Genomic DNA, 19,831 nt, shown 5'->3' with positions numbered 1-19,831 from the left:
ACTTTTTGTACTGTGATAGCCTATGGATATGAACGATACTTCATCCAGCTGACTGAAAATGCTCTCTATCTTGAAATCAAGAATTCTTCTATCAGTCTTGGTTTGTCAACAGCAGTTTGGCACACAGTTGCAATGGGCTCTTCCAGTTCAAACAAAAGGCTAGAATCCACTTTAGAGAACTCTTTGCATGTAACAGCATTTCTCTTATTTCCCCACAAAAGGCCTATCAGACTCAAATTTCACCTGCTTGCTCCATATTCAAGATCTCCCATTCTTCCTGTCTATACTGACATACTATGGTATGTCACCTTTTCTCATGCACAGCTGCGATTCCTCTGGCCTTGGAGTTCTCAGTTCAGCAATCAGAAACTGGCTCATTTTAATACTATTTTAGCTTCTAGAGACTGAATTCACCTACCCTAATTAAAGTTTTAGACACATCTCCTGTATTTCCTTTTGGTATTCCTGGTCTCACTGACTATCCAGGGCTCTGGTGAATGATAAGGACCCAATCTCCCACCAACACTTTCCAAAAGTAACCGTACCTACATTTTCCAACCAAACCTGGGAGGTTATTTTTGACTTAATTTGGAAAGAGTAGCAAGGGTGCTGTCTCTCCCAAATGGCAGATTTCTGGATGCCATCAACAGAGATAAGCAAATATCAGTCCGTAATCATTTTGGGTCACACTAGCCAGCTGGCATATTCTTTTCTTTCTTATTTGTAATCTGTATTCACTAAAGATGCTGCAAGAAGGTGGGGGTGATGCCTGGGCATGCTACATCCTTCCATGTGGGAGAGGATTGCAATGATACAAACACTATGGCTTTCTACTGCCTACTTTAAAAAAGTAAATATTTTGATTCTTCTTAAGAATTTTCAGATCTGTCCCATGCACAACTTGAAGCAGACAAATCACACATACATCAAGTCTCTTCCTTTCCTAGGATACAAGTGTTCTCATACACCTTTGAATTTAGAAGTGTATTCGAAGGGAGCAGTTGTTTCTGGTGAGCACAAACAAATGGGCATGCCTGGTTACACGGCATTCCTGCCAGGTTCACGCACATACATCATGGTCATGTTTTCCCCCTCACACTGTATCTTTAGTCTCATTCCCCTCTCCCACGCTCCAGAAAACACCTGTGTGCTCCTTCCAGTTCTACTTCTCTGCCCCACTCTCATCTCTGGTCATTAACCTCCCCATTAACAATTTTTACCTAGTGAGTACAAGAAGAATTTAGGCAGTCATTAATTCCCTACATTTTAAATTCCAAGTAAGCAACAGAAGTGTCAAGATACTGAAAAGCAGCAGATTGTCACACCACAAGCCATGTGGTTGCTGCACTGTATTTCCACAAAAATTATTTGCATTACTCACACGCATGAGGGGGTTGACTTGCCATGATCTGTCATTTGAGATGCAAATATTTATTGATGGCACAGAAGTATTCCAACTTTTGTTTTTATTACTCATAATTTTAACACGGTTAGTAAAGAGGCTTTGGAACACCAAAATCACTCAGCCTGATCCGCAATAGGACCAAAAGAACTTAGATTTTATCACTATTTCATTTATACCGCAAATAATCCAGCTGCAGGATCAAGTTCTAAACCTAAAACTACAAGCTGAAAGCTGAAGTATGCTGCACTAGGGTACTGTTGTCATAAAGAAAGCCTAAGAGTAAACCAAGTCCTTCCTTAAATTTACAATTATAGGACAATAACTTTGTAAATACTTTTTACACCATGTCCTAAATAGCATTCAGGTATCCAAAAGCATTATTAAAATATAGATTTTAATGCGTTCCAAAATTTATTGTTTTTTAGCTCAATAAAGAGGACACGTCCCTTTGGTATAGAGCACTCCTGCACACAGCAGGCCTCTACTCATGGATCTTCATGCCAAGTGTTATACTGTACTTCAACAGAAAAGCAGCAGCATTTCCTTTTGCTAGTTTCTCAGCTTCACACAGCCATCATATTATTACTCTGACCTTTCTCAACTGTTCATATGCATTAAATCCCCTTTGTAGACCTGCATCTCAAAACATCCTTTTGGAACAGGCAAATACTATATCATCATCATCACTCTTACTATGTTTTCAATACAATTTTAGAGGTAAGGAATGAGGAAAGAAAAAAAATCCAACCCTGTGTATGACTCTTCTGAGCACACTGTAAATGGGTGGCAAAGCAAGGTGATACCATTAAAATTAAGATAGTCTGACAGTTTGCACTTTGCTACCATGTGGAGTATTTCTTTTATTTCTTTTAAGTAATACTCTGGAAAATTACCAGGCAAGACAATATTTAAGAAGGTGTTTAGAAGTAAAAAAAGCCAACTATTCAGTGGCTGCTAGAGCTTATAGCTGCAAGCGTCTTTTTTCCAAGTTTTGGGTTCTCCAAGACAGATTTCTGATAAGGATTCCCATAAGTTCTGCATATTTTGTAGCTGATTTCATCTTGTTCCAGTTCTCTCCTCGTCAAAGCAGGAATGAGACAGATTAATGGCATTTCTTTTGAAGTGGATGCTTCATACAGTTGACAGCAACTGTCAATTACTGGGACCTTATACTTAAGACTTATTTAAGAGATGGAGAGAAAAATATCCCAGAAAACTCAGTTGTGAAGATGAAATTTCTCATCATCTTTCTTCCCCTCTATCCTCATATATCCCAGCCACACTTTGAAGTTATTCTAGAACAGAAGCAACTGCATCTGTAAGACTGTAAACTGTCCAAGGTAAAGGCGGTTTAGGAGTTCAGCAGAACAGCTCACCCTGCAGTCAGTTCTGAAAACTTCTTGCTATTTGTGATAGGTCTCATTAAACAATGTGAAAACAGTTCAGAAGAAAGAAGCGGTTACTGATATTATGCTGATACTATAAAAAGTGATCCCAGGCCCTAGACTACATAACAAATCACTCAAAATGATCATCAGAGAATACGAGCACACTAATTTTCAGTCCTCTGCTTCACTGTAACACTCAAAGTTAGACCTCCTGAGACCAGGACCCTTGCTCTTTCAATGTCAACAGCAAAACCAGACCAGTATACTTCCAGTCGCTATCTCACAGGCTGGACTTGTGGAGGCTCTGCAGGATGTAGAGCCCACTCCTGCAGTTAAGCTTTCTGGTTGGTAACTCTTCTTCTGTGGGCAAAGATGAGGGGGGACATTTGCCAAGCCTTCACTTGAAGAGAGCTTGGTTAAAGGGGAGCTGTAAGAAAATTCAGGGTGGATCCAGTGTGGTCTTCACTGTGCAAGTGTACTCATTCAGAGGCCTCTTTATGTCATTCAATATAAATACGTGCAGCACTACCAGGCAAGACAAAAAGAACACCATCTTGCGAAGCAGTGGGACACTTGTTGAAACAGTCTTTGGAGGTCATCATTATAACCTATTTAATATCCATATGTACATGCATGCCCCCCCCCAAGTTGTACTCTCTAAATTACAAAATCATCAAATGTGGAACAACATCATCATTAAGGATGACACTTTTTCTGTTTGTGTGTACTCGACAGAGCTCTTAGATGCTTATATTATAATTGTGGCAGTGACTATAGTTTACACAGAACACCTGGGTTCGCATTAAGCTACCTGTCACATAGACTGACAGCAATGCAATGCAGCTGCAGCACAGTGCCTGTTAGGGCAACATGAGGATACTCCTTCCAGGCCACCCTACACTTGTTGACAGGAGCTACTGCACAGATGTATCACACTTTCTTCTCCACCACAAAGTAGCTTTGTGCAAGAGCATAACCTGGGCAGGACGCAGGCATGCTGTCCACAAGGTGCTTACCAATAGCCTGTTGTTGAGTTGCAGACCTGATGCCCTTAGTCAATATTAGAGATGCTCTTGTTCAAAAGGGATGGAGGGAAGGAGTAGCAAGGCTGTCATGTTGGTTATACCTTTGGCTGACTGATCACATTATACCATGCAGGAGCAGAGGCCCACGCTGTACTTTGTCAAAAAAGCATAAGTCCTTCTAGTTAACATCAAATGTTAACTAACCTCTAGATCAGATATTTTCAGACTGAAAAATACTCCATGGCTGCACATATACTACTAGTCCTGAAAAACATGGGGGAGAAGAGGAATGCAGCATTTAGTCAAGGAAATAAAAATGCAATTTAAAAAAAATATTTTGTATGTATATATCTCTCTATATAGATCTCCTTGATTTCTACCTAGGTGTACAGATGGACTGTTTTTTGCTTCTTAATTACTAAAACAGTAATCAGATGGCTACACATGACCATACATAATGATATACAGTTTCTGGTCTTTCACACAAGTTTTACACTGATATAACACTAGAACTCAGCAGAAGCCAATTTCTAATTTATATTGGCAGAAGATCAGACTCAGAACCTTTGTGAGTAAATAAATCATATTCAAGAGTAATATAGATCCTCAACTGGTATAAATCAGTCTGACCACCCTCAAACAAACTGTGATTTATACCACCAGCAGACCTTACTGTATGCAAATGATCAAATAAGACTGTGTAACAAAGCTCTCTTTATGCATGTAATACAGTTTCACAAAATTAATGTGCTCTCTACATTAAAATTCATATAGGAAAGCAAATGCTAGTATTCCAATAGAGACAGCTAGTTTGATGTAGGGATTCCAGGATGTTTCATAGGAAACAGCAGAAAGTCATTGTGCAGGGAGCATGAAAAACCCTGACCACTGTAATCTTACTTTTTCATGTATGATTTAGGATTTACTGGCCCATCTGCAGCAGCCAGGCCTAAAACTTTGGAAGAGATTTGCAGGGGCCCCAGGTGAAGTTAATACAAGTCTGAGGGAGAAGACCAGATGCAAGTGGTAACACCTAGATTCCAAACACCATTTTTATATATGAACTAATCTAGCTTTTTATTTGGAATCTCTACACGGAACTGTATCAATGACAAGAAAAGTTAAGATGCTGGAAATTACTGCCTTGGATCTTCATCCCAGCAAGCCTTCCCCAACAGAGAGGGCCACTACTATAAACAAACAAAAATAAAATGAAACAACAGTCCATAATAACATCTTCCTATTCTGGCCAAAGTCTAAAGTCAGACACAATTATTCAAAGGAAGAAGTCCTTTGGTGATGGCACACAAAGCACTGGATATGGAGGACTGAAATTAAGGTTACCTTCTCCTTGCTTTATGAATCACTTTATGGACCACATAGCTGTGAAAGCAAGGATGTTGCCAGCTATCTCCTTCTCTGTATATGGTTTCTCACCATTCTGTGCTCTAGTCTGAGAGCTAGAGAGGATGGCAGATTATTTAGCAGATAATGTAATTTTCTTAGTCAATGCACTTGGGTTATTTCCAAATCATTTTTCAGGGAATATTTCCTGATATGGATACAGGACTTTGTAGGAAGAAAATGTGAAAGAAGCTATGATTTCTCCTAATAAACACTTAACATATTATTCTTCCACCAAACTGAGGAAGATCTTTGATAAAATTAGGATCAGCTTGAAACCCTTCCCTGACCCAAACCCATCTTCCTACACACCACTATACTCAGCCAGCTTTCCTCTATGGCTGCTTTTACAATTAAATGTTATTTTAAAAGCTGTATTAGGAGTCTGTAATGCTCTTACCACTGCTCTTCAATAAAGGTGCAATAGAAGACCTGCTCATCTGAATGACGGAGTTGGTACACACTGTAACAGCACTGAAGAGGGTCAAAAGACATTTCTTCCTATTTCAGCTGCTGCCTCTCCCATACACAAGAGCTGGGCAGCTATGGACAAACGTCAAGACAGAAACTTCAGATCTGCCTTTGTTTGCCACCAGCAGCTCTGCAGAACATCATGCAAGGATAGACAGCTTTTGTTCAAAGAAGGGGGGATAGAATCAACAAGAGAGCAAATAAAAAGAAAAAAATAACATGGGAGCAGATGCAGGAGAAGAAAATATTTCTGGGGCACACAGAAGAAGAGATGAAGATCAGAAAGATGCATAGCAAGGAATACTGGAATAAACCTTAATTTTAATTTAAATATGAGACATGTAAGGGAAATTTATTCTGAGATGGGGACACAGCTGTAATATGAGAAGTGAGAGAGTTGAAGTGTTATGAATCATATGCTTTGCCCCAAAACAATGCATTATTTTCGAATCATTAACAGGCAGCTTCCATATCAGACACTGAAACAAACAGAATCCTAAATTCTAGCTGTATATTCATACAGCCCTGATGCTTCAAAGATGTGATGGCCGTCATGTTTCAAATTATAAATGAAAGCATGATAATAAAATGCAACAAACCAATCAAACCAAAAAAAACCCCATACCACCACTAAATCCACCTTCCAGAGTAGGGAAGACTATTTGATTGCAGTGGACTTAGAAATAAACGTAAAAGCAGATGCTTCAAGGTAACTGCTATTCTTTAAGGTACCTTACTTGTCTCAGAGATTTGTTAGTTAGTATTGAAAGCTCTAAGCCACTCTGGTGTTATGCCTGAGTTAATTCCAATCAGGAAACAAGGTAAAACACAAGTAATGCTATGGTGATGGATATAAAGTGCTGCTTTCTCTTCAAACCCTGAAGTCAGCTCTCAAGGAAGAGTAAGCAAGATGAAGTAGTGCTCTCCCATTTCTGCGAGCACACTTTTCATCTTGACAGCTGAAGGTAAATGCCAGGCTAGAGGTGTGAGCTCTTGCCATGATTCTAGCAAACCATTAGCCTATTATAAAGAAAATCAACCTCTTCAGAGATATTTTTTTTCTTAAATAAAATAAAATACAAAACAGGAAAAAAAAAAAAAAAAACAAAACAAAACAAAAAAACAGCAAAACTTTCTGTGCACCATGCACATAGATACAAGCGGAATAATTCTTAAATTAAAAGCTGGTCCAGAATGTACGCTTCTGGAGGCTGGCAATGCTATAGAGATCTCATTTTTATCTCTATGTCGTTGTCTTGTAACCAGACCCATTTACCAGTGCTGGCTGAAAGTCAGGACATCTGTTCCTGACAAAATTTTGACATTTCTAAATTTCCATTTCGTTCCAAACTGGAAGAAAGCCAAACATTTTTCACATTTCCTATAAATGCTCTAGAAAATAACAATTCCAGGTTAGCACACACAAGAGGTCCTCTAATTGTGATATGGATTGTATTTCTTCCAGCAAATATTAAGCTGTTTCATTATCTACCCAAAAATTGACATATTAAAATACCTAATTTTCTAGACCTGTCAATAATCTGTAACTGCTCTTGAAGATTTTTTTTAATTTAATGATTTTTAATAAAATAGAAAATAAAACATTATTACATCAGGGTCATATGATGCCGCTGTGCTGTATAAATTACTGTCACACACAAGTATATATTTACAACTATGTATATATTACCTATATAAGCAATTAGTGAATGTGGAACTAAAGACTGCTTTTTTTCTAAGACTGATTATATATAAGAGAACAAAAGCTTTTCCAGTAAGGCATGTGATCAACGTTCCCTGTCTTCTAAGCAACTCTTTCTGTGAATTTTTTTCAAAAACAGAATTATCTTGAAGATACTGAAGTGTAGAGAAGAATCAACTTGAGGGGAACGAAACTAAAATTATCCTCAAAATTGCCTGTTATAATCAAATTTAATGCTGTAGGAGGCTCAAAGTATTGATCCTAGAAGTGAACAGAATGTGTTCATACCACAGCAACTCAGACTTCATTTTGGATACCCACAAGGTAATTCCTGTCTTAGAGAGAGGAGGTCCACATCTATTTCTTGATTTATGTCCCGCCTGCTCACATGACAGACTACAGTAAAACCAAAAGGCCCATTCTACAGCAAATGGAAAATCCCGATGCTCATTCAATCAAGTGTTACATGCTTTGCCCTAATTAAGTTTCTTCTGCAGGCTTACAGTGGACTTCAACCTAATCCTCACCTATCCAGGTTTCCAATACAGTTCACAAACTTCACGCAGACATAGGATCCTATGAGCCCCTTGGAGCCCTGCATTGTGAAAGCATGCCATTTAGTGAGGTTTATGATTTCACAGAATCACTGAGGCTGGAAGAGACCTCTGAAGATCACCAAGTCCAGCCCCCTGCTCACAGAACGGTCAACTAGAGCAGGACCGTGCCCAGTTGGTTTTTGAGTATCTCCACAAATGGAGACTCCACAATCTCTCTGGATAACCTGTCCTAGTGTTTCACATCCATCCCAGGAAAAAGTTTGTTCTCATATTTAAACAGAATTTCCTGCTTATCAATTGTTTGTTGCCTCTTGTCCTTTCACTGGACACCACTAAGAAGAGTCTGCCTTCCTTACTTTCCCTATCAGGTATTTGTATACACTGCTAAAATCCCCCTAAGCCTTCTCTTCTCTAGACTGAACCATCCCAGCTCTCTCAGCCTCTCCTCATATGTCAGATGCTCCAAATCCTTAATCACCTTAGCGGCCCTTCACTGTCCTCACTCCCACATGTTCATGTCTTGTAGAGCGGAGACCAAAACTGGACTCATCACTCCAGACATGGCCTCACCAGTGCCATGTACAGAGGAATAATCCCTTGGCTGGCAACACTTTCCCCAACGCTACTGCTGCATTCCTGGCTCATGTTCAACTTGTTGTCCACCAGTACTCCCAGGACACCATTTGCAGTTCAATTTGTCATAATCACGTCAATGCAATCATTGCAAAGTTAATTTAGTACAATGGGTGTTGTAATACTGGGGAGCGTTTGGTGCTGTAACTGTTCATATTTTCAGGCTACTCTCTTATCATATCAGTTCTCTCCCTTCTTTCATACTAGGTGTGTGGGAAAAGTTGACAGATAAGTATCAACCACCCAATTATTGCTTCAATATATAAAAAACACGCTCCTGCTTGTGGTCTAACCACTTCCTTTTCTTTTTCTCAATGGCTTCTTTACAGCACAATGCCTGTAAGAGGAATACATACACCCAACTGGACCCGATCATCTCGTCTAGCAGCATGCTTTGGGCAACTGCAAGTAGTAAACAGCAGGAAGTTCAAGAAAATCTAATGGACAACTGTGGAAAGGCTTGTCAACAAGTACATTCTCACTCATTAACTAAAACTGTTTTCAACAGAAACAACTGATCTCAATAGTTGCAAGGGCGATTCTGGGCTTGACAACTCACTGGTCTCATCTGCTACAGCACTGCCCAGGAAAGCCACAGCCCTGACAGTGAGAGGATGGAGTCTTCTGGCTCCCCAGCTGAGCAGGTCTTCTCCTGGTTGATAAGTGCATCAGAGGAGCTCACCACCACCTGAGTTCACCCACCACCCCCAGAATTTCTCAGCTCACTTTCATTTCACATAGATTTAACTTTGTTTGCTTTTTCACACTGCAATGCCCACATGTTTAGACTAGCATTCCACGTTTATGCTGCTCACCTAAAAAGTTACAGCAGTTGCCATATCAAGGCTAATTTCTGTACTTCTTATGGAACATACCCTGCTCAGACTGTCCCCTTCACAACAGCACACCAGGCACTTTGTCTTCAGCTATGTGGACCACTGCATTTCTCTCAGCAACAGATATATCACACAGTCACAACAGACACAAGCAAAAGCAAGCACAAGGGATACCACAATTAACCACTCTAATGATCTTTTCACACTACTCACTTTTGTGATCAGCAGCTGCTTTTGAGTAAGCAGTGTCTCTTTGCACTGTACAACACACTCTTATTTCCAAATATGCAATTTCCTGCCACTGCACGAAGGTGTCTCTCACTAGCCTAGGCAGTTATGCTCATTTGTGCCATCTGTCCAGGTAAGCACTATTGGTGCAAAAGCAGCTTTCATAGTTTAAAGTTATGTGTAACTACAGGATGCCAAATATCATAGTAAAGTAAAAGCTGAGAGTGGCCTCTGCTTCCACGCTCTTCTCAGTAAGGATGAGAGTCCCGGGGACATGGTAAACAGTCCTAGCGAAAATGCAGGTATCTATACAATGTCATCTAGAACTGAATTCAACATTGTCAGCAACAAAGGAGAAAAGGGAGGGAAGAGATCCCAATTCCAAACTGAGGATTTCAGAATCATTTCTATCAAGCCTTTTTCTCCTTTGTCTTACAGAACTAAAAAACATTAAGTTTATCTCAGAGGACGGCAAATAGACAATGAGTAGATGTGATGACACCACATATAATAAATGAAAGGGCCACTTCTTCCTCTGGGTCATCCCATTATTGTTAAAAACAGAACAACTAGCTTGTTACAAAGGATGTACAAGTACTACTGCATGCACAAATATTCAAACAGCCTCAGGAATCTAAGATTTTATGCCAATGAACATCCTCTGGGCTCTAACTTCTGTTTTTTGCACCAGTGTAACTATGTCTTCTAGATTTATTTTTTTTTAATATAGTACTACACGTTATTCCCTCCAGTCCCTACAGGAGAAACCAAGACATGGAAGATTAATATTAAAAGGAAAAAACTGCACTCGCATGAACAAAAAATGCATGTGATTTAGATATATTGCTTTAACCATCCTAGTGTGACCTGTGACTGCAAAGAACGCTTTTCATCATTTCAGACCAAACTTTAAAGTGCATCATTTATAATATTACAATGAGGTTTAGGGTAGTGAGCCTGAGAGATACTTCATTAATACAAGGTAGTCTGGAGAACCTTAGTGTTCTGTTCCTCCCTGTGCAAAACATAACTTGGATTAATAGCCAATACACAAATACGAATGTATCTAACATATTATAAAAGATACAACATGGCTAAGTGGATATTATGCTTCTTTATGGCTCTTAGACATTCTTAGTAATTGTACAGACAATTACCTTGAGACTTAAAATTTTATTATACTACATCAGTAACAGTTACATGACGCTTCACAATTGCTCAGCAATATGAAAGCTTACCAAAGGCAAAATGTGTGATTATGAGAGGTATTAACTACATAGAAAAAAATATAAAATCATTACAGTTTACTCTGCTTTTGGTACAGAAGTCACAGCTTTGCCGTTACAGGTCCACCAGCATTATGAAAACCATCTCTAAGATTATAACTGGCTATGCTAAATACTCCAGCTCTCTCACCTCCACCACAATTTGACTATTTCAGAATAACCAGAAAGGCACCATCCTTGTGAGAAATTGATGGATGCCAGACGGTGTAGAGTTAGTCTTTTGTAAGGACCGTATGCGAAAAAGGCCTCCTCACAAAGGATGGAAGATCTCAGTCCATCTCACTGTCAGAAACTTTGCTCACCGTAAAGAAAGACCTTAGTGATTCCTCCTCTTTCAAGCGATCAGACACCCACGTTTCCCTCCCTTTCCCTTGACCTGGATGCACATCCCTGCTGCACCCCCAAAATCCCTAAGTGCCCAATGAGTGAAGGGAGTCATTGGTGTGGGAAACCACAGAGTAAACAAAGTGTTAGATAAACACCTCCAAGGAACTGTTGATACATATCATATGCATCTGACTGTCCATAAGGTGCCAACTACAGTCTTAAGCATACTACTGAATATTATATAAGGTTACATCACTTATGAAAGCTACATACTTCCATGTTGTAATTTTAACTCTCTTGTCAAAACTCCAAGACCACCTTGAGACAGGTACAAAAACCCCAAATGCTAATTAACTGTCAAACTACTGTAGACATGGGATATTTAGCACCTGTTGGGGAAAAAAAAGAAAACAACACAAACAAAACACAAATATGGTCAAGTAAGCACTGTTCAGCTCAGGCATCCCCTTCCTCTCTACCATGTTTATAGATAACAGAGATCAAGCCAAGGGAACAGATTTCCCCAAATATCAATTTACTAAATACTTTGTATAGACTAATCAGACACTGGTCTGCAGATGTGTAGAAAGAAGCAGCATACCAGAAGCTCTTCTTTTTTCCAAGAACAAATTCTTAGCAAATGCCTGTTAATCAGCAACAGAGGCAGAAGCAGGAGCAACTGAAAGAGCCACAGGCAATCTGGATCCAACCACGCAGTTACAGGAATCCAGGCAAGAACTGAATGGGAATTTCTAACAGTAACTGGAACCTGCACTCAAGACAAAACCCGACTAACAGCAGCTGTGCCCCAGTACCCTGTCACCAAAACCTTTCCCTCAGCCAAGCTGTGGTTTGGCTGTTATCCTTCTGTCACCTGGATATTTTAGAAAACAGTTTTAATGCAGTTCTCTACTGGAGCTCAACAGGTATTTCCCACTTAACTCCCAATTTTAAGATTGGCAATAATGTGCAGCTGTAAGTGGTCCTTTATGAAGGACATTTAAGTAGCATGCATTTTATCCTCTCCACCTTCTTTTAAAGGAACGCTCTCAGCTTACATCTGAACACACAACTACGTTACACAACACAGATGCGTACCAGCCAACACAGACACAGTCAAGGCGGGTGAGCGAGTGTACACCGCACTGGTCAGAGCTGGTAAGACAGAGCTCCATCCATGCCAAGACAGACAACGGCTCTCCGGGTAAAAACAATCGCTTCCTTGAGGGTATCTACTTAGGTTAGTAGTTGAAGCTCAAACACTGCAACCCTAGGAAACAAAAACTGGTTACAAAAAGGAAAATATAAGTGACAGAAAACTAATAACTAATGAACAGAAACACAGAAAAATTGATAGCACAGTCAGTGGGATATAAATTTATTTTAAAGCTATTTACTACTAATGCTCTATTGCTACTATTAAAAAAAGGAACTGGTTTAAAGTTATTAAAAAATAGCTTTTTGAGTAATTTTCTTTACACTGCCTGTGTCTTTTCATAGGAAGTTAGCAATTTCAGTGTTCTATTTCATTTCAGCTGAATTAAGCATTTATTGAATAGTAATAAAGCAAAAAAAGACCTTACTGGTCATCTTATAAAAAAAAAAAAAAAAAGAAAAAGAAATTACAGAAAACATAGAGAAAAAAACCTGTGAAAGTTACTGTCAGTGAACATGTGTGTGCACTTACACACAAGTGAGTTATACGTCAACAATCAGATTTTACCTAACATACTGGAAACTAAGCAAGAAATCCACAAATATCACAGCCTACAAACAGGTTTTGATAGAAATAATGCTCATTGCACCACTGAACCTCCCCAGACAACATTTTGGGCTGCTGGAAATGCATCAAGTTTATACACCCTCTTCCAAATTCTGTATCCCGTCTAGCCTCCTTCTTGTTGTAAGAAAGCACCGATACTAAATGTCTTAGGGATTACAAAAAATCAAATTTATATGTATACACCGTATACCAAAACCACTTGCAAGCATTTAATGTATTGTCACCTGAATGAATTTCTACAGTTAGCAAAATATATATGCATACACACACACACGTGCACGTGTGTACACACAGAGCCATTGTATTTTGTCACTCTGATCCACTAGGAATTCTAGTGTCATACTCAATGCGAGTCAGCTGAGGTTACTTTTGAGGCTGAATTATCATTATAAAAGCAAAATGTCACACAAAAGCTGTGAATTTCCACATGCTCAATGTCTACAGTATCTTGATCTGACTGATAGGAAATGATGAGGCTGGCTCAGTTTAAACCAGGGCAGCTGGAGGGCTCTTCCTATATATAATCAAGCTATCCCTGACCGTATGAGACATTCCATCAGCTGAGGAATACCGGCTCCTCCTTTGAGAACTCTCCCCCGTCAAGGCCAGAGGACAATAAAGGCATTATAAGCTTAGCTTGCTGATTTATGGAGCGATCTCATTAGACTTGAGCCCAAACTGCTGCTTTCAAAATGAGGGAAATAAAGTTTACTGCAATTACAATGTAAAGATAAGAGAAACTTGAGTAGATGAGCCAAGTGTAAGGAAAGCAGTAATATCAGACTACTTGACTCAGATGATTGCCGGACCACATCAGAAATCTCTTTAGTTAGCACTTCTTTTGGAGAATTCAGCCAACTTCTCCCTTGAAAGAAGTCTTTAAAGCAGCAGCGCGTTACCCTCTTGTTTTGTGTCCAACAAGCACACCACTCGCTGAGTGAACTGTTTCCATATAACCACAGACCAGAGGACATGTTTGGGAGGCTAAGAAAGGATGCTGCTTCTGAGCAGTGAGGTCCAGCACAGAGAAACAAGAGCTATGTGATCCAAAAAAGAAAGAAGAAAAAACGTATTTGCCCAGAGTAACAGATGTTTCTTTATCTTTTTAGGCCAAGCAAAACTACAACAACCTGCTATTAGCAAGACCATTTTCAAGTCAGCTTTTATCTGTCTTGCCTGCACTAGAACTGGAAAGGATCCAGGGAGACAGAGACTGGTGCTTCTCAGCATTTATGTTTTCTCCTTATATCTGAAGGCATTGTGTAGTATAGCAGGGGATCCTTATTTGCTTACATGCCTTTAAAAAGTAGTAAGACACACAAAAGGGATGAAGACATATGTCCCCACATTACCGCTGCATTGCTAAACTCCTGCCATCTACAAATTACTAGGTAACACTATCTTTGTGCTGTTATTATAGTTTTCTAAAATGTACTTAGTGTTTAAAGAAAGAGATGAATGAGAAGGAAGGGAAAAGAGAAAAGGCTGTTAAGGTATTTTAGCACCTCATCCATAACTATGATGGCCTCAGCAGATAGATCCACTAAATCTCATCATTATGAGATTATACCTCAGAGCAAAGCTTATTTCAAGAACACTCATCATCATCACATCCAATTGCTGAAGTGATTCAGCATACACTTAATGTTCTAATCTACTTTTTCCTTTAATTCAAGAGTGCTGGTCAGGGATAACAGGACAAGGAAATCAACAAAAAGTGGTTTATTTGAAAGGAAAAAAAAAAAAAAGAAAGAAAAAAAATCAGAAGTCTCCAGATTATTTTCCTGGCTTGGTTAGTTGATTCACCAAGCCAGTAACAAAAAAATATCCCAGTAGGATTAACTCTGTTACCAATAGGTGAATATGTATAGAACAAAAGTTCAAAGTTGTGTCATTTCAATTGCACCCGCAAATATGTACATACAAGTACGTATGTATATAGAATATAACTATATATATAAATGAAGTCAACTTTTAACCCTTAGCATGACAAAGTTTTATCCCCTAGACATATCAAGAACTTTGTAAGCAAAGACATATAAAGTCCAAATCACAACTCCCCCCTGAACTGTATTTCTTACTACTGTGAAGTAGTCACCCTACCATGAAGTTAGTCACCCTTCATAACAAGGGAAGTAAAAATCATACTGCTCCATCAGCCTAGCAGTCAGCTGCTGTGAAGGAGTCTGAAAATAACGGATATAAAATAGGTACTCAGATATCAGATTCTTAACACCTTGTGGCTGCTTATGAAGAATTACAAGAGCACCTGTATTAGGTATCTTACTAAACAAAATAGAGAATATACTGATGTTACAAATATTGCAGTACAACCATGGATTTAAAGTAGGTAGTTGTTTGGTTTTGGTTTTGTTTTTTTAAATGCATTACCGCATCTATTTTTATTTTTTCTTTAGCTGCTGCCATTGCAAAACCAGGGAACTGCTACACATCTGCAAAAGCTTGTTCCAGGATGTAGCATGTACAATGTTAGTCATCCACAACTTGAGCTTTTAAAGGAAAAAAAATGTAGCTGTTTCAATATACACAAGAATTAAAAAAATATCAGTTAAACAAATATTCCTCCCTTTTCCCCTTACAGACCTTGTATAGCTTTATCAATTGAAATAATTGCAAGCCTTTAATTAATGATGTGCATGAGGCATTTCTGTGGCTCCCAACAAATAAAGCACAGAGGTCTGACAAAATAAATTGCTAATGAGCAATAATCATGGCTTGATCTTTCCCTCATTCAAGTCAAAGACAATTCCCCTGCTTTGATCAGTATAAGCAGGTCCAGTCACTTTTGCTCAGCCTGCTTTAATAAAATGCTCTACATGAAAAATCACAGTTGTACCATGTCATGTGGATTAATCTCACACGAAACTGTCTGATCCTACTCTCACAGTGGCGTTTAACAATTGATTTGAAATTGAAAAGGAAAAAATACACACTTAAGTAGTTGTTAATAGAACCTCTTTCGAAGTGTCTCACCTACTATCAAGCTAGCAGAATGAATTTCCAGATCTGAGTTTCAAAATTAGCCTAACAAATATAATTATGAAAACTTATTGATTTTCTCATCTGTGTAACTAACACTTAAAAATATAATGTACTGCAAAATTTAAAAATCACTTTAATTGAATGATGGAAAAATAACCAGAGGGAGTAGATACAGACTACTAAATAATCAGACTAGCTTCTGTAACACTAACAGCCGCCACATCAGAATGAGCAGAAACGATGTGATTCTAAGTTTGGGCTGAAATTGTCTCCCTGACTAACTGTTCCTTGGTCTAAACACAGCCATGCTGTGATACATATTGCAGTTCAGATAGCAAGAGATGCAACATCACGCACCCACTTTCAGCGCTCCAAAGTACACACTGTACAGACTGCAATGTAGAGGAAAAAAAAAAAAAAAACACTAATGACTTACCATTATCTAAATAATACTTGGCACTCAAAGTGTAACTGTATTGCAGTATTTAACTCAGGATAAGCGTTTAAATTAACTTTTGATAACCTCAGATTTTCAGGCAAACCACAAGTTTTGCTGTCTTTTTCAGTAAATCTGTAAAGCAACACAGAAGTTAACAACAGCCCACGACAGCTTATTTTTTAAAACAAATATGGTCTTCGCAAGTGAGTCATGAAAATAGCCAAGTTTTTCACAAATCAACATCCCAGGTGCCATGTTCTAAACAGGGCTAGGGAATGCTTAGGAGATGCAGAGTGCTGCCTGGCAGATCGGCTGTTTTATCATTTTTAAAGTATCTTTATAGCCTTTCATTGGCACATGGTGGCTACTGGTCTTCCTTTATCTTCCTTGACTACCCTAGGCTATGAGCATTGCCTAGGAAGACAGCACTGAAAACACGTAGGTGTTGGCACGGGTAATCGTGCTTTTGTTCCCTGCAGATGGAGGGAACACCACCTTTGTCAGGCGGCACAGAAGCCTGCACGAGTGAGCAACCCGTTCTGCTTCAGCTGCCTCCTTATGACAGGCGGCCTCTGCCCGTAAGGGAACACTCACGGAAAATAGTCGCTGCTGACCAATCGCTAGTTTGACCCCATGTCTTTAAAATACACATATTTATGTATTTGTATGCTTGTGAAAGGAGTGATTTGACTTCAGCAATCTCAAAGAACGGCGAGTTCAGTTCAGTGATGAACAGCGTCTGGAACGTCTCTTCACCGGGACGCTACATCCTGGCGCCTCTCGGATGCGTGCGTGGCACGGGCCCTTCACGCCGCCACCGCCACACACGCCGGCCAAGCAGAACTCTGCTCGGCCTCACCAGGCTTACACCCTCGGGCCGGCGCTCGCCACCCAACCTCCCCCTCCCACCTGAGCCCAGGTTCAGCAACCGCCGCCCGCCCTCAGCCGCTGGCGGGAGCCGGACCGAGACCCGCGGCCGCGCACAGGGCGGGCAGCGCCGGTTTCGCGAGAGGAGCGACCCTGCGGCGGGGGGCACGGGCAAACTCTCCTGCCGGGACAGCTTCCCGCCCTGGCCCGTCCCCACAGCGCTTCGTGCGGGGCTTCCCTGAGGGGATCGGGCAGGACCCCGCCCCGCCCCGCCGCAGCCCGCGGGCGGGCACCCCCGGCTCGCCCCGCCGCCGGAGGGCCCTGCTCCCCCTCGCCACCGGCGCCGGCCAGGGCACCGCGGGCGGCGCAGGTGGAGGGAGGGCTGCGCCCATTCCCGGGCAGACCTCGCCTCCTAGCGCCCGCGCCGGGCAGCGGGAGGGGAACGCCGGCCGCCTCCCGAGCCCCTCCACCTTCCCGCATCAGGCCCGCTACGTGACCGACCGCGGGGCGGGGAGGAAAAACGCGAGAGCCCGGCAAGGCCGGGAGGGAAGCGGCGGCGGGAGGCGGCCGCCGGGCTGCCAATGCTCCCCGGCCGCCCCTCGGCGAGCGGCCGCCGCAAGCCGTGCGGCCCGCCCAGCCCCGCCGAGCCCGGGGCGGCGCGGGCGGCTCGGCGTTACCTCTCGAAGAGCAGCCGGATCATGAAGATGCAGAAGGCCAGGGGGAAGGCGAGGTAGAGGTCCTCCGCCTGCGGGAAAGCGGCTTCCTCCGTGCTCTGCAGGTCCGCCCAGGTGACGTTGTGCGGCAGCCAGAACCGCTCGTTCCAGAACCAGGCGAGGATCCCTGCCATCTTTGCTTTGTCTGCCGCGGCGCCCCCCGCTCCGCTCCGCCCGCCGGCCGGCCTCCCTCGCCGCGGCGAGGCGTGTGCGAGCGGCTACCGGGGGAGAGGAGGATGGAGGCGTGTGTCAGCCCCGCACCCGCCGATGCTGTTGCCGAGCGGCGCGGCGCGTTGTGCCGGCTCCCCGCCCTGGCCGCCCGGCGGGGGCAGCGGCCGCCCCGCCTGTCGCACGGCCGCGCCCGCCCCCGCCGCCGAGCGCCCGCGCCCCGCCGAGCGCCCGCTCGGCTGCCGCGGGGCCCGCCGCGCCCCTCAGGCGGCCCCGGGGCTGGCCCCGCCGGGCGCCCAGGAGCATCCTTCCCCCGCGCCTCTTCCCCTTCCCGAAACCCCCCACCAAACCCCGAGTCGGAAATTACGCGGCTCGAGCGAGCGGGGACCCTGTCCCGGGGGCGCTCACCGCGGCCGCTCCGCCGGGCTGACCCGCCGTGCCGTATCTCCCAGCGAGCCCGGGAAGGCTGTCGCCTGACTTAAATAGGCAGATGACAGCAACGAAAAGCCCTCCTTTCCGGGGCTCTGCGCAGCCACACGGGCCGGCAGCGGCTGCCTCAGCGCGGGCAGCCCCTGCCAGGAGCGCCGCTCGCTGCCCCCTCCTGCCGAGGCGTTCAGATGGGAGCGGGACTGTCCCGGGTGAAAGGACCCTCTGAAGCGTTTCGTGGCTTAACCCTGTGTGCATGTACAGCAAGGAGGCGTAAACGAGGCACGGAAAAGTGTCTGAGAGCACACCACTCATAAGCAACAAAACCGAGGTTAGGACTTTCGCTTTGCACTCCCAGCTAAAGAAAACCTTTTTGTCTTTACAGAGGTTTTTACATTCGGTTCCTTATCTCACAGCCCAGTCCCTCTGAAGGCAAGCTGCAAGAAGAAAACTGTAACTGTTTCCACTATACTTTACAGCAAAGGTGGCTAGCAGGCTTTAGTGTAGCTGTAGCTGCAGGACTATACACACGGTGGGCTAGGCACTCACAAAATTACTTCAAGTAGCAGGTGTACAGCTCCTGTAACACCACTGTTTTGTCTGCCCTGCCTCACTTTATCTTAGATGGCTTCAGTGTTCTTCCCTGTATCATCACACTCTCCAGCTGACTAATGGATACTAATTGACTTCTGCACATGGCATATTCCAGAGTTTTATCATCAGTTTCAGGTTTTCTGCTAGCTTGCTTTTTGCCCTCCACTGACTCTACTTGCCCTTCCTGAAAAACTAATTGCACAGCTCCTCGTGTCAGTGCTGACTTTTCTGTGCTGAAGAAAATTCTAAGTTAAACACATGACCTTGATGCTCTGAAAAGCGTTGTACCAATTTAAACAAAACAAACCACTTCTGTATATGGAGAGAATTTCCATCTAGGGCATTTCAGGGAAGTTTCAGGGAATGCTTTGGCAGGATGGCTGAGGAGCCATGCAGGTGAACCTGGATGTTTCTGTTTTATTGCTGAGCCAACATCCTAAGTGTCTGTAAATATTCTAGTTCAGTCCTTGTGGTTGCTTCTTGGGGAGGGAGAAAAGAGCTGGTGGCTAGAGGCTACTCCATGGACACCTAGTCCTTCAGATCACCTGGAAAAACATGTGGGCTCTAGCACCGCTG

General features: G+C 42.5%; 1 protein-coding gene across 4 annotated transcripts in view; it reads right to left on the bottom strand.

Moving 5' to 3' along the window:
* CERS6 (ceramide synthase 6) overlaps nucleotides 1-18,675 on the bottom strand; it is a 122,204-nt gene extending 103,529 nt beyond the window's left edge. For 3 of the 4 annotated variants that reach the window (XR_006164569.1, XM_042784307.1, XM_042784308.1), the window contains exon 1: nucleotides 18,032-18,396. Coding sequence is in view for 3 of the 4 variants with exons in the window: in XM_042784307.1 (XP_042640241.1) it covers nucleotides 18,032-18,201 (170 nt within the window). In the remaining variant the exon portion in view is untranslated. Of the gene's footprint in view, nucleotides 1-18,031; nucleotides 18,397-18,643 lie in introns of those variants that run through there. The other variant, XM_042784306.1, reaches the window with a different exon arrangement.
* Between the last annotated feature and the right edge of the window lie 1,156 nt (nucleotides 18,676-19,831).

This window comes from Tyto alba, unplaced genomic scaffold (genome assembly GCF_018691265.1).
Source record: "Tyto alba isolate M040663 unplaced genomic scaffold, T.alba_DEE_v4.0 Super-Scaffold_7, whole genome shotgun sequence".
NCBI classification, from domain to species: Eukaryota; Metazoa; Chordata; class Aves; order Strigiformes; family Tytonidae; genus Tyto; species Tyto alba.
Note: the sequence above shows the minus strand (reverse complement) of the source record. Positions and strands in the feature narration are given on the sequence as shown.